This window comes from Dysidea avara, chromosome 12 (genome assembly GCF_963678975.1).
Source record: "Dysidea avara chromosome 12, odDysAvar1.4, whole genome shotgun sequence".
Taxonomy (NCBI): Eukaryota; Metazoa; Porifera; class Demospongiae; order Dictyoceratida; family Dysideidae; genus Dysidea; species Dysidea avara.
Genome location: NC_089283.1, coordinates 25,200,916 through 25,215,432, shown reverse-complemented (window position 1 = coordinate 25,215,432; position 14,517 = coordinate 25,200,916). Strand labels below are relative to the sequence as shown.

Sequence of the window (14,517 nt, the reverse complement as noted above, 5' to 3'; positions counted from 1 at the left end):
TAAGTAATTCTGGATGCTACAAGAACCCAACGAAACCATGCAGGTGATGGCACCCTTAATTTCTTTTGACACGCTTGCCGTACATGAAGGAGTGATAGCTTGTTTTATCCTGGCAGTCGCATTCGTGGGCAGTCTCTATTTAGCGCCTACCAACAAGCCGCGGGATGATCCGGAGACTATTCGTTGGCGCATGCTGCTCACAGGGATAGTAACGATATCTTCACCATTTTATTTGCTGCTCTGGGCTGATCGTACAACTACTGAACAAGGGGCTGAGCTGCATCACGTGCTAGGAATAAAAACTGATGGAATTCTCACAGCAATCATTTTGCCATTATTGTTAACAATAGTGTTGTATGCTGGAGTGATCATTCACACGCTGATGGCGTTTGCTAGTCAGAGTAATAGTGTACTGATGCACTTCAATGCTTATAGATTAAGTTTTTGTCTGGAGATTTGTTTGCGAAACTATTTTGTGGCTCCATTTGTGGAAGAGTTTGTGTTCAGAGCTTGTATGTTACCCATGTTGACAGCCAGTATGGGAAAGTGGATTGGAGTTTTAGTGTGTCCGCTGTTCTTTGGTGTAGCACATTTGCACCATTTGGTTGAGTGGTATCGCTGGAGACAACGTCCTTTGGTGCACGCACTTTTGATTACAACAGTACAATTCTGCTACACATCCTTATTTGGACTGTACTCTGCATTTCTGTTTATCAGGACAGGGCACCTCACCAGTCCAGTTGTGTCTCACATGTTTTGTAACTTTATGGGATTACCTGACATTGATACTCTCATCAGGAGCAAATACTCTATGCTACTATGGACATTGTACGTGTGTGGACTTTTAGGGTTTCTTAGCTTGTTAGTACCACTTACCGACCCTTCTTTGTATTATTTATAACAATTGTACATATATAGCATAGCAAAAATAAAATGTGTGCCTTTAATTTTACAGTGCATTATTTAGTTATGTTATTTTTACAGATTTTTTTCTTTGAGATAGTCGGCTAGTTTTTCCAATACTGAGCAGCAATTTTCGTATTGTATTCCTCTGCCGTAAGTGCCAAACAACATTGCCTTTCTTGTTTTCATTATAAAAATGCCTTCCTCTTTGGTAGACTTGCGTCCATGTATGTACTTGTCTGGTATACACTTGTAGAAGACATAACTCTCATCTCCAACTTGAACACCATTGTAGAGATCAGATGACTCTGCACTGTCCCCCACTATACACGCTGCTAGCTTTGTCACTTGCTCAGGTTTTACCTATAGATGGTACGGTTAGTGGGTACAACAATTGTAAGTCACATAAGCTATTATTTTGCATCACCAATACTTGGCAGATAGGTAGCTCAGATGACTTGGCTTATATGAACCACAAAAGTAAGGGGAACGGCAACATGGGGATTAGTACGTGGCCTTATATATTAGGCATTTTTCTTATCTGATAATAGAAGGCTGTGTCCTTTGTACATTCTTAAAAGCACCATTGTTAACAAATTTCACATATGGCTACACTCTGGTATTTATTATTTGATACTTGGACATACCATTGTGTACACCTATGGCTGTTTTTTTGTTAAACTGAACTGATAGCTTCATATGGTTTAACTGATATTTATTTCGCTATTCCAGCAATTTTGTGTAATAGTAATTGGGAACAGACGAACAATCACTGAACATCTAGAATTGAGATTAGCCCCAGCAGCTATTGGTTGGCATGTGGGGACCTGACACTGACCTGTGACAAGTCAGAAATTTTGACATCAATAAAAAGTTTCAGACCAGGTGGTGACTTGATCCCAAAGTCAGCTTGAATTTTTCTCACGGTAGTTGTTCATACCAGAGCAACAATAAACAATACAAAACACAACCACTAGATAGCTATGTTACACATAAAGTAGCTTTGCTTAACAGAGGATTATATATAAATTTATTATAATTACAAGTAACATGTGTGGTATTAGTGAGCTCGAGAGAATTCCACCAAGAAGTGGCGGATGAAATTTTGGTGGAGGAAATTAAAGATGACAAGTTTACATGTTAGCAAAGCTGTCCTTTGATAACTATAATACAAGTATAGACAGTTTGCAGCCACAACTTCTTCATTTGACTTCAGTATTGGATATTTTATAGTTAACTAATTAAAATAATTATAAAGTGTTAATTACTTGTTAATGTCTTAGGCAACCCCCCAACGGGCAGCTGTTTCAATCATAGCACAGCCCCACCCCTTTGACGTATTCACCATACCCCCGGGATATAATTAATTTAGCTGACCAGAATCGATCGTTTCACTAATGTGATGACGCTAATGCGAACGTCATCCTATTTATAATAGTTCGAAGACTATACCTGAAATCCACTGGAGGTGGCCCATTCTTTTCCGTCCAGACCATAAATTGCCGCGCTTTGCACTTGTCCTGTGCGAAGCAGCGCGTCATCCACGTACGCTTGCCACTGCTTCCGTTTAGAAACGTTTGTCATCAAGTATCCTGATCTTGTGAAATAGGTTGTTGCTATGAACCACGCCCACCAAAAAGAACATGCGCTTGCGCTTTTCGGCAGACAGTACCACAAATCAAATTCCAATGTGAAGCCTCTGACTCTCTGCAATACCATACAGGCTAGTACTTAATCAAACTATGAGAATATGAGGTGGTATCTCCACTGCAATACACACAATAAATTATTAGAGGTTTAGCTAGTCAAATTCTTAATGTGCTCCTCCACGTGTGGCCATATTACATTGGATTCTGTGCCACTAAACGTCGTCAAAATCTTCTTCTGCTTGTAATACTCCAATACTGGAGCTGTTTCTAGTTGATAAGACTCTAGTCGTTTCTGGACAGATGCTGGCTTATCGTCTTCTCGTTGTTCAAGTGGCTCTCCCGTAATATCATCTTTGCCGAGTGTTTTTGGAGGGTTGAATGTCTCATGATATATCCTGCCACTTGGAATGTGTACCCATCTCTGACGGATACGATCAATGATTGTCTCAAATGGCACATCAAGGTGTATCACTGTGTCCAACTGTTCTGACTTGGCTAATGCTTCTGCTTGTGCTACAGTCCGAGGAAATCCGTCCAGGAGCCATCCTTGATTGTTGAATGAATTTAATTCACTAAGCATTAGTTTAACAGTGACGTCATCAGGTACCAAAGATCCCTTATCAATGTAGGACTTAGCTGTTAGCCCTATTTCTGTCTTCTTGCCTATCTGAGCTCGGAATAAGTCCCCACTTGATAAATGATTCAGTCGAAATGTCTTTACTATTCTAGAAGCGATAGTTCCTTTCCCGGCACCGGGAGGTCCGAGAATTAGCGCATGTAACACCTTTGTAGCCATTAGAATTCCCGGATACTTAATCGTATAACTGTATGGACCTGGAGTTTCACACAAAGGGAGCATCGATGATTTATCGCTAATCGTTTATCCTACATGCAAGGAGGCAATGGATGAGTACGTAAATTCGTTGCATTAATTGTTATTAAAGTGAGCGTTTATTGGAAATCCAGGCAATCTTTACACGAGCAGGAGATGACGCCATTGCTGGCGACACAAGATAGTGAGTCGGACCAGTGGCTTCCCAATGTGATGCCACCTGGACAGGAAATGAGCGACTTCTTGCCCAAAACTGACCCAGTAGGACAGTTCAAAATACCACAGACAGAGAATTGGGGTAAACAAATTTTATAATGTATAGAAGCAATAGCAACCTTGATAGTGTTACATCAGTGTGATGTTGATGTGTTAATATTGTGCTCATGTGAGATTTGTTGTTTGTGCTGAGGGAAACCCCCCAGGTAAAATATGTGGCTCCATTGGCACATTTTGCATTTAGGACACGGAAATTTGATACTTGTTCCCCACTGAATTAGGCCAGGCAAACTTGATTACTTGTTTCTCATCCACAAAAATTCGGATTTCCATGCAGGTTTGAGGTCATTTATTAATGAAATTAGGGGTAAAAAGGGATGCGGGTGGAGATGAAAAACAATCAAGTTTTGCCAGGCTGTATTGCTGGTCACTGTGTAGTGTCTGTTAAACCCTAACTCCCATACAACAATTGATGTGGGTTTTAGGTATATCCTTCATCTGGAATTAATATGTGTATGCATGAAGGGGCAGAGTATATAATAGAAACCAAGAGTGTAGAACGGTGTATCAGCCAGTGATTAATGATTGCATAAAGTAACACAGATATTTCAGTAACTGTTCGTTTATGTGAAGTGGTAATTTTAAATGCGTATGTGGCAACAGGTCTTTGCCAGTTTTCCGTGTTATTCAACCAAGTATTCAACAGTTATTGTACAAGGAAAGTGTAGTAAGGACCCAAGACAACTCCAGCTCACTAAAACAATGGTTGTGCAAACGAGCATGTTGCCACACCTTCAGGGATCCGCTTGGCAGTGCCAGAACTTTAACATTAGTCATTTCCCTTTTAATGCTATCATGTTTTCACTTGGTTTAGTGGCCAAATTGGGCTAAATATAGCAACCCTTAATGGCAATATAAACAAACAATTACTGCAATATCCGTGTTACTTCATGCTATCATTAATCACGGGCTAATACACCTGTTCGATACTCTTGGTTTCTATTATATAGTCTTGTGGATAATAATCAATTAGTTGTTGTCTATGTTAAGGGAAATTCCCCTGGTACAATTATGGTATTGTTACAGAGGAAGATACAGGTGGGGTGACTAGCACTTCAATGGCATTACCATCTCCAGCTCAACCTGGGGTAGTTAATGTTGGTGGGACACCTGCAAGTGATACAAGAGGTGGGTAGTGTATGTGGTGGGTGTGGCTTGTTCTTAGCTGCTGTGATTGGCTAGATCCCACTGCATTGCCTGGAGTATGTGGACTGATCAACATGGGTAACACCTGTTACATGAATGCTGGCCTGCAGTGTGTTTACAACATCCCTGGGTTCTGCCAGCATTTCTTTGGTGAGTGTATATTATGTGGTTGAACATGCTGTTGCTAAGGGGGACTGTCCCTCACTGGTGAAGCTATAAATTTAGAGAATTTGAAACTACAAAAGTTGTAAAAAAAAAAAAACACTGGAATAAAGAGGTTGTTCTGTTTAAGAGATAACTTCTTTTGAGCCAAACCAGTTGGGACCAATATCATGGTGAAGATTTGACTGCTGTGCCCTTACTTCAAAGAGTTTTTTTTATAGGGAGATCGTCTTTTTTTAAATGACAACAGTGAGATCGAGATGCTCTAATAAAGTAGTCACCCTAAACAATAGCCAGAAATTCATTGCATTAGCAAAAAAGTATGTTTTATTTGTAGGAGAAACATGGTACAGCCATATTCCTGATCATAATATGACCATGGCACTTTCCTCCATCATTCATATCTCACTGTACATTGCTATTTCATTTTTAACAATACACTAATTAAGATCTATTCCCAATTGCCTTGCAAATTCAACTCATAGAAGGTTTGTAGTTAACTTAATATTAATTTAATTGTCAATTCATTATCTCCCAAAGATCAAAGAATTTTGTGTATACCATTTTCTAAGATCTATTAGAGAGTTTTTAATTAATTAATTAAGAGAGTTCTCACTGTATTGCAGCTAAGAGGTACAAAAGCCTTGTGTTTCATGGTACACTGTTTAGTTGCTAAGCCACTCCTTATTGTTGCTAGGTGAGCATCATCTAGAAGTACCAGAGGAGTCACCGGTCTGGATGAGGCACCAGTTAGAGTCCCAGTTATCCTTGTTGATCAAGAAATACTGGTGTGGACAATATCACTCATTGCATCCTAAATTATTCAAACAAGTTCTTGGAGCTGTGCACCCTCAGTTGAATGGCTTCAGACAGGTATAATCTATGTGGTGTTACTACTTATGGCTAGTGACTAGTTACCCCAGGGATTTCCCCATTGAGCTTTTTCACAGAAAAAGTTAGCTGAAGTTTTACTTTCTGGAATTTTGGTACAATGACTTCTATAGTCCTATGTCACCTTCTGTTTTTTGCTTATCTTTATCCTTTAAAAGTAGTGGCTGATTGCTTTGTAAACATTTTTAAATTAAAGGACACATGTTTGATATATTGCAGCAAGATTGTCAAGAGTTCCTGGCCTTGTTACTGGGATCTCTACAAGACAATCATACAGTAACTAAGACATCAACTGAGCAAGAGTCGTCAAGGCAACCAGGTGTAGATGTATTCAAGCCCGATGATGAGTCATCACCACAGCAACAAGATGATGACACATCTCCACAGCAGCAGACAGATAACATGTTAGCATCATCACAGGATGATGTCACGGGATCCCCCCAGTGTGACATGTCACCATCTTCACCCCCTCGGGGTGATGATGACACAGCTATGGAGACGTCCTCACCAGGAGAGACAACTGAACCACCAGACATCATTGATGAGTTTCAAGGATCTCTACACAATGAGGTAATTCATTACCAGCTGTGGTCACTAAGTGTTTGATTTGTTAAGATTATTGGAAGACTATTGATTTACAGAACTCTTGCTATAAAATTTACACTTGTTGACAAAATATTTCATAGAACAAATTAGTTGTATCCATTTGATACACAATAGTACACTAGGCCCTCCGAACTCCAATAATTAAAGGTGCAGGATAATTGAAATCCATACATTTACAGAGCTTTGTTCAACCACTCTAATAGAACATACATCTTCACATGAACTATTAGTAATACCATAATCAATTTCAGATTAACAAAGGGTCTAGTGTACTTGAGTGATTTTCACTGACTATCTGATATCTCTAGGGAGGGGAGGGGTGGTCCCTCTAGCTGGTAGCACTTATCAGTTGTCCTTTTTAATCTTTTTGCCCACTTCAGAATGATGTTGTGTTCCTGTATAAGTAATTCTCTCTTGGTAAATCAATGTTGGTGATATTAGTTTGAATTAAAATGTCTACTAAACCAGGACTTCTTTGTAATGGACATCACCATGTTTATAATTTCTGGGTCAGTACCCTTCGTATGATTTAGTGTATATGTTGTCAGGGGAGGGTGGCCACGCATCACAGCCCTTAAACATGTTGACATGTTGACATGTGTAATTGTGTAACCAAATATGGTACAACCTGGTGTTGGCACTGATTATTGGTAACTTCGTATATTGTATTCACAACAAGTATGGATAATGTAGTATTTGCTTCTTAGCTAGGAAAGTGATGTATTGTGTTGGGTGGCTGAAAGAAGGTTTATGAGGGTTCTGGGACACACGATACACTACCAATTCACACATTAGAATACTTGGTATTGATACTGAGGTGTTGGGGTTGAACTAAAGATCATGTGATGTGTGATGATCAACCTCCTTTGTCTGTTATACTATAGTATGTTTGCGTTGAGCTGAATCCTCAAAAACATTTAATAACTCATGGATACAATTACACATGATCTTGAAATTTGGTTCATTTGTAGTACTGCTTGACCCGCTAAAAATATTTCAAAATCTTGTTGTTCAAATGTTTGACATAATATTTACGGCCAATCAAAATTTTCACAATACATTTCCTATGGAGAAGCCATATAAGTACAATGTCCATTAGAGCCCTCTCCCGAACCTGTAATGGAGCCAAACCGTATGTGTCTGTTGTTGACACCTTTGCTGTTTCCAATAATCATCTGGTTGGCAGAAATGTTAACTCTGTTGAGAAAAAATAACTTTTAATTTTTAGCTGTTTTTCAGGATTCAGCTCAACGTGAACATACTATAATCCTTATCCTTGTTACCATGGTACCAGGTGGTGTGTAGTGTGTGTGGCTATGTATCAACGAAGGTGGAGCCATTTTTGTTCCTCCCTGTACCACTGCCCCATGCTTATGAGCGTCAAATCAGTAAGTTGTGTAATTTCTTGTCATGGTGATAGAGACTTAATTACAGAAATGACATGGATTCCTTTGAGTAGTCATGGAAACCAGTATCTTCCTGTAAAGTATGTGTTGCTATGGTAATAACAAGATGGTAAATGTTGGTTGCTAGGTTATTGGTGACAGTGTTGCGCAATGCTACCGTAGCAACAGTAAAGGAGGAGCTAGTGAAAATATTAGAGTTAATTGAGACATCTGTGCAGTCGATCATATTAGCCGAGGTGTTTTCTCATCACATCCAGCGAGTGTTGGTAAGGTGATCTTGATGATGTCATTTGATGTAATGCTCAGCTTCCCATTAAGTTTATGTGTGCTAAATTTTCAAGTTCATCTTTGATCAAATTAACACCTCTAGTGGTGATAGAGAACTATTGATAAGGTCAAGCCCTTTATTCTGAGAGCTGATTCTATGGGAATGTGTTGTGTGAACTTCCAACATTTTTCATGAGAACTACTGTTAGTGTTGCACTGATAATCAGATTGGTTATCGGAAAAACCATAATTATATCAGCTGTATTTTTTGTATATCGGTATCGGAAAAAAACAGCAGGTACAGATATATGTGTTTATTAAGAAATTCATGCTCATGTGCACCAACTAATACATCTCCTGCACTACATTTACTGCCGTACTGTCAGCTATATTTGTAGCACTATAAAAAGCTAAACTGGTCCTTTATAATTAAATTTCTAGTAAAATAATATACACATGTAGTACTATATAGGATGGGCTACTTTTATCGGCTTGAAAATATTATCCAATATCGGTTATTGGAATATCAGCAAAATCTCATATTGGTGTACATGTATGCACGCATGCATGCATGCACGCTCGCACACACACACTACACACACATTTTATATAATTTCAACCAGGCATGTGCCTGCTTTAAGAAGTGCATGTATTTGAACACTTACTGTTTCATTGTCACTACTAGGCTAATGACATGGCAATAAAGAGTCTTGATGACAACAAATATGAGTTGTATGCCATAGAAATGATGTCCGTGGGTGATGGTAGTCGTGGAAATGGTACCTCAGGTGGAGGTGGATCACATGATGCTCATTCTGGATCACATGATCCCCAGCTTGGATCACATGATCCACAGCCTGGATCACATGATGCCCAACCTGGATCAAGTGATGCCCAGCCGGGATCAAATGATACCCAGCATGATCCACAACAGGCAGGCTACATCCCTTTGACATCAGGTGATACTGATGACATCATTGAGTCACACCCACAAGCTACTGCAGCCTGTGATGAAGGGAGTGGCTGCAGTAGCAGTGATGGTGGACAAGGGAGTCCCCCAGCAAAGCTGATGAAGAGTGAGCCAGTTGCTGTGGTAACAGAGTGGCATTGTTGCGCCATATGTTTGGAGGAACTACTGGACACAGAATTAAAGGGACATGCTAAATGTGGAGCATCTATCTGTGATACTTGCCTCCAGGTGTGTAGTGTATGTCTGTACTGAGGTTGGATAGTGTCTTTTTGTGTATACATTTAATTACATTGTGAGAAAGTCGAAGTACTAGTTTATGTTAAAATATAACGTCATGTCTATTTGTAGGCATCTCGGGCTCACTATGGCGATGATAAGATGCAGTGTCCAGTGAGTTGCTGTGTTAACATGGTAATGATGTGTGTGGGGTTTCCCCTGCAGGTGTGCTCTGCAGCAGTTGATTTTGATAAGGACTTTGTTTCCTTGGCAACCAGTGAAACTGACCAATCAAGTGTTATCAGGTAATATCACTTGGTTTATCTACTGTTGCTATAGTGGCATGTTCAGGTTGCTACAAACCAACATTTTGTTCAGAATGGTGGACACTGACAATAGTGTAAAGGTGAGGAGGATTTGCTACCTGGGTAGTGCATATTCCCAGTAGAGTCTCATCCCCAGCTTCCCACTTGTTCAATCACACTAAGACGTTTACGTTGTCAAGTGCATTGATGGCTAGGGATCAGACTAGTGTGTGTGTGTGTTAGAGGCTGGGTGTGTTTGTGTGTGTCACACACACATACAAACACACACACACATACACACACACACATACACACACACACACATGTGCATATTAGGCAATACCTAGCTTGTTACCAAGTGATGATACTGTGACCACTGAATAAGACCACAAAATATTAACAGCACATGTCATATGTGGTACATGATTAACCTCCAGCTTGTATATGATCTTTCATGTTTTCTAGCAATTTGGTCACCCTCGTATCCTCTACCTGCCTACTCCCACCTCAGGACAAGACTTGTATCGTACCATACAACAATCAATCCCCACCGTCCAAGGGTGGGGAAACACACTCAACCTGTATTTAACAGACATCACGGTTAGTTCTCCAATACTTGTACACCCTCAGTTATCCGACCATAGCTGGGGGTCTAACTGTACCACGAGGGAAATATTGAGTGCTGCATTTTTAGGGTTGCCATTGTTCTCGGTGTGACTACTTGGTGAAGTGTACTGGGTGTATGGTGTCCAGTGAAGCCCCTGAAATGCTGCTCAAACCCGGGGATCACATTGCAATCACATGCAGCAGAGAACACTATGATGAAATATTAAATAGTGTAAGTGTGTATGTGTTGTGTGTGTGTGCGTGCGTGCATACGTGTGTGCATACGTGCGTGCGTGCATATGTGTGTACGTGCGTGCGTATGTGTGTGCGTACGTGCAGTGTGTGTGGGTACCTGGTATTTACTCGGGAAGCAAATGCCTTGTGGTGTTGGGGTTGTTGTGGAACTTTGGGTCCCACTATCTCTCTCCATGAGACCTGGACAGTCCTCACTAGCTCTGCTCCAGGAGGATTTGTCTACACAAGGCTCAAGTGCCTGAGTGATGAAGCACTGGTTTGCTGCATTGGATAGGTAAGAATTTTGCTTTAAAATAATAAAACTTGTGGTGTGGAATTTTAGTTAGTTGGGTCTTAGGTAATTTTGCATATACGCAATTGACTTTTTATTGAGCAGAAGAGCATTGAATCCTACGGACAAGGGCAGTACACTACCAACACTACAGGCAAATTTCAAACATGGCGTCCAGTGTTACTATGTATATAATTGGTTACATCATTCTTACACGCAACATGGATACACTGAATGCTACTCCATCATCTAGTGGCCAGTCTAGTGTGAGGGTAGCAAAGCTGCTTTGATGGGAAGATTGTCGAGTCGAAGGTAAAGCTTGGAATAGTCAAGTGGAGTAATTTTGCATGATTATTGACTACTGTCCTGTGCTATATACTATTCCTCTGTCATGTCATTTTCAATAGCTTTGCTTCATCGCAGCAGAAACAAGGCATATTTGAACATGCGCCACCACATAATATCCTAATTAGGAAATTTTAAAAGTTACTTATTGTAGTACATGGTAGAATTTTGCTTTTTGCGAAGTTACATGCGCTCCCTTGTCCATAGGATTTGATGCACTCCTGATTGGAGTAATAAGAACATGTACTTGATTCAATCATTGTTACTGCTTCTTCAAATTCCAAGTGTTCCCCCACCCCCCCAAAAAAACAACAGCTACATGCATGGTGTTGTATTGTGCAGGTATCCATGGTAACTGAACACAGCTCCATGGCAACACAATGGGAACAGGAGCTCACACTTCAAGATTGCCTGAGGGCATTTTCTCAGAGGTGTGTCAGTGTCATCATTGTCATGGTAACAAGTTAACATCACAGGGAGGAGTTAGCAAATGACAACTTGTGGTATTGTTCTCATTGTCAAGGAAACCAACCTGTTAGTCGGGTTTTGTCAGTTGAACGACTTCCATCCACTTTAATTATTCACCTTAAAAGGTAATAGTGCGTATCTATTAATAGCTCACAACTATAACAAGCAACATTGCAGATTTGTATTTCATGGAAGTGAAGGAATAAAAGTTGATACTCCAGTTAGTTTCCCTCCAGAGCTGAGGTCATGTGATATTTGCCATGGAAACGATAATGTTGGTGCCACAACACTCAAATTGGTAGCAGCAGTGTGTCATTTTGGAAGTTAGTATATTATAATTTCCGGGTATAAGATGTATATTGGTTGTGTGTCCACATGTTTGCAAAATAGAATCTGTTGTAAAATTCACCAAGATATGATTGATTCTCCTTGTATTATTGTTCTTAATCCAAAAATATTGTGTGAATTATCGCCATCTCATTTTTACATGTTAGACAAATCACAACAGTTTCATTTGTGTTCTCATTGGTCCCATTGAGGTGAAATGTTGAGTAGTTGGAACATATATTCTGTGAAATGTTTGCAAACATAAGATTTTGTGAAAATTTGCTCATGCTAGCTATCATGTTTTGCAATAAATATTAGAACCTGGAAGACATACTGTACATGCAGAAATTTTCACGAATTTCACAGTTAAAAGAGCAACCATAAAAATAAAATGTATGAAATTTTCATAGCATGAAACATTTCTTTGCGACACATGTATACGCTTGCTAGTGGTACAACATAGACAATGACTCGAACCCACAAATGCTGGCTTCCCTAAATTCGGGAAGTTTCTTTGCTTCAAAATGTTGAATGGCAGCTGCAATTCAGTGTTTTGCAGCATATCCATAGCTCTCTCTTCATCATCGAGCTTCACCACGTTTCTTTCCCACTTGGCTATCGGTGATGCTTGAGCACAGCTCCCTGTTAACACAATCAATTGTTGACTGTGATATGCTATTTGGAAAAGCGTTTGGCTTAAAGTAATAAATTATATCTCGCGTAGTCGCGAGCGTAATCGTTAGCTAATACCATCTTGAATAGCTGCAAGACAATTTTTCAGTTAAGCACAAAAAACCTTGAAAACTTGAGGTAGATCTGTGAAAATAATATCATGAAAATCCTGTTTTAGTTTGCAACCGTGACAATTTCCGCGCATACGGTAATAGAAAATAGTTGCAAAGGATTTTGCAAGCCACCTGCTTCTATCTACCATCCCCCTCCAATGTTTATACCTTACACATATAGCCTGCTACAGAGTTCTAACAGTGTGTAATTCACCTTTGAAGTTTTTGTTGGCCATCTCATGTATGTGACTGTATTTCAATATGTCAAGAGCTCTGCAAGGTGGTGCTTATGGGCTCCTCATAGTACTGACACGCAAGAACCATTAGAATGCTTTATTTATGTGGTGGCAACATCACATGATCTGTATCATGTGATCCATGTAGCAATGGGATGTGGTCACTACACAGCCTACAGCTATAACACATTATCTGACCAATGGCATTACTTCAATGATGAGACGGTGTCTCAGGTGAGCCACCTGATATTGTTACATAATACACTAATGGTGGGCTATAACTAGAAACAACCAGATAGTAAAATAGACTCACCAAATGTCTACCTGTTGTTTTACCAGACAGTACAAGGTAGTGTGTGGTGTGGCGTGTTGTGTGGCGTGTTGTGTGGTGTGTTGTGTAAAGTGATGAGTTCTCCTTGCAGCGTCTTCACCACTAGTGCCACAAATTCTTGACATAGATGATTTTTTGCAGCAAGAAAAATCTGACACAGAAAAATTGTCCAAATTATTTCCAGCACCAGCACCATTTATTGGTCCTCAACTACCATCACCTGCGATGAAGAAGTCACACAGTGACAGTAAGTTGTGAACATAGTCTTGAGTTCTTGTGTTGTAGTGAAACTCTCCTAACAACTCTTTGAATTAAAGGTTTGGTACAACAAAATCCTCCATTCCCGACACTTATGGCTCCATATAGTGTTTGTTGATGGATTTACTGATATACAGCCCAAGGGCTGAGGGTGTATACATCATGAATCCCGAGCAGTCATGGCATAAGCCACTCAGGCACTGACAGGCAGGCTCACCTAATATGGTGAAAGAACTAATGAACACTCTCTTTGTCTGTTGTACACACTAGTATTCATAGCCTGTCATTTATTATAGGATTACAAAGAACCAGTTGTGTAAAGTTATTGTTCTGTCCATTGGATGTAGCAGAGGTGCAGTGGAACCTCAGTTTCCCTAACATTCAGTTCAAAATTGATTGTTCTACTAGAATAGTGAAAGTTGTATTAAGAATTTTCATGAAATTTTTCTAATACATTTTGAAAGATGATTTAGCACACAATTCTGAAGTGAACATTAGGTGGCCCCCAGGAATTTTTACAACTACTGAGATTCCACTGTAGCCATAACACACATTGATTTTTGTATGTGATCCTGTACAGCTAACCTTGCTGCCCAGACTAAACCAGAGTTGGGTACGGCTACATCTTTACTGAACACGATGGACTTAGCCACATCAAGGGGATTTGAACGTACCACATCACTGCTTGACGATTATAGTAATTATGACTTTGATTTTGAGGATACAACTCGAGTGGGAGATGCCATAGTAACACTGTCAGCTAAGCCACTTAACATTCCTGATTATATCAGCTAGTCAGTTTTTGTAGTTGTGAATTAATTTGTAATATTATATATTTTTAGAAATTATTATCCTGAATTGTAAGGTTTGACTGCGTTCTTGCAAATCAATTATTGCATAAATTTATCAATTTTCAAAGTATCCACAGTAATTTGTGCATACTACACATGTACTGCGAACAGTACTAGCTGTATAGTTATTAATTTCAAGCACACACTGATCGATA

The 14,517-nt window shown here is 39.7% G+C and overlaps 4 protein-coding genes across 4 annotated transcripts; 2 read left to right on the top strand and 2 right to left on the bottom strand.

The window, feature by feature from the left end:
- Nucleotides 1-13: 13 nt before the first annotated feature.
- Nucleotides 14-981, top strand: LOC136240656 (CAAX prenyl protease 2-like). The gene has a single exon (XM_066031680.1). It carries the CDS (start codon nucleotides 14-16, stop codon nucleotides 899-901), a length of 888 nt encoding a protein of 295 aa, XP_065887752.1. The 3' UTR covers nucleotides 902-981.
- Nucleotides 873-2,560, bottom strand: LOC136240659 (profilin-1B-like). Its single transcript, XM_066031683.1, has 2 exons — nucleotides 2,356-2,560; nucleotides 873-1,266 (listed from the first exon to the last, which is right to left on the bottom strand). The coding sequence occupies exons 1-2, from the start codon at nucleotides 2,485-2,487 to the stop codon at nucleotides 979-981; spliced, it is 420 nt and encodes a 139-aa protein (XP_065887755.1). The 5' UTR covers nucleotides 2,488-2,560; the 3' UTR covers nucleotides 873-978.
- Nucleotides 2,561-2,611: 51 nt separating this feature from the next.
- On the bottom strand, nucleotides 2,612-3,488 carry LOC136240657 (GTP:AMP phosphotransferase AK3, mitochondrial-like). Its single transcript, XM_066031681.1, has one exon. The coding sequence runs from the start codon at nucleotides 3,409-3,411 to the stop codon at nucleotides 2,701-2,703; it is 711 nt and encodes a 236-aa protein (XP_065887753.1). The 5' UTR covers nucleotides 3,412-3,488; the 3' UTR covers nucleotides 2,612-2,700.
- On the top strand, nucleotides 3,304-14,432 carry LOC136240649 (uncharacterized). The gene is made up of 22 exons (XM_066031672.1): nucleotides 3,304-3,462; nucleotides 3,519-3,682; nucleotides 4,687-4,788; nucleotides 4,843-4,956; nucleotides 5,666-5,841; nucleotides 6,079-6,429; nucleotides 7,760-7,853; nucleotides 7,900-7,951; nucleotides 7,999-8,137; nucleotides 8,824-9,336; nucleotides 9,457-9,498; nucleotides 9,550-9,629; nucleotides 9,676-9,730; nucleotides 10,095-10,229; nucleotides 10,324-10,467; nucleotides 11,449-11,537; nucleotides 11,583-11,699; nucleotides 11,752-11,897; nucleotides 13,071-13,156; nucleotides 13,208-13,271; nucleotides 13,345-13,500; nucleotides 14,092-14,432. Exons 1-22 carry the CDS (start codon nucleotides 3,455-3,457, stop codon nucleotides 14,304-14,306), a joined length of 3,042 nt encoding a protein of 1,013 aa, XP_065887744.1. The 5' UTR covers nucleotides 3,304-3,454; the 3' UTR covers nucleotides 14,307-14,432.
- Nucleotides 14,433-14,517: the final 85 nt, after the last annotated feature.

Bases quoted from the DNA above. Each gene is read 5' to 3' on its own strand.
- LOC136240656 (XM_066031680.1), top strand. From the start codon at position 14: ATGCTACAAGAACCCAACGAAACCATGCAGGTGATGGCACCCTTAATT.
- LOC136240659 (XM_066031683.1), bottom strand. From the start codon at position 2,487: ATGACAAACGTTTCTAAACGGAAGCAGTGGCAAGCGTACGTGGATGAC. The intron at 1,267-2,355 runs GTATAGTCTTCG...TACCATCTATAG, and splicing joins CCACCTCCAGTGGATTTCAG to GTAAAACCTGAGCAAGTGAC.
- LOC136240657 (XM_066031681.1), bottom strand. From the start codon at position 3,411: ATGCTCCCTTTGTGTGAAACTCCAGGTCCATACAGTTATACGATTAAG.
- LOC136240649 (XM_066031672.1), top strand. The intron at 6,430-7,759 runs GTAATTCATTAC...CCATGGTACCAG, and splicing joins AAGGATCTCTACACAATGAG to GTGGTGTGTAGTGTGTGTGG. The intron at 13,272-13,344 runs GTAGTGTGTGGT...TTCTCCTTGCAG, and splicing joins GTTTTACCAGACAGTACAAG to CGTCTTCACCACTAGTGCCA.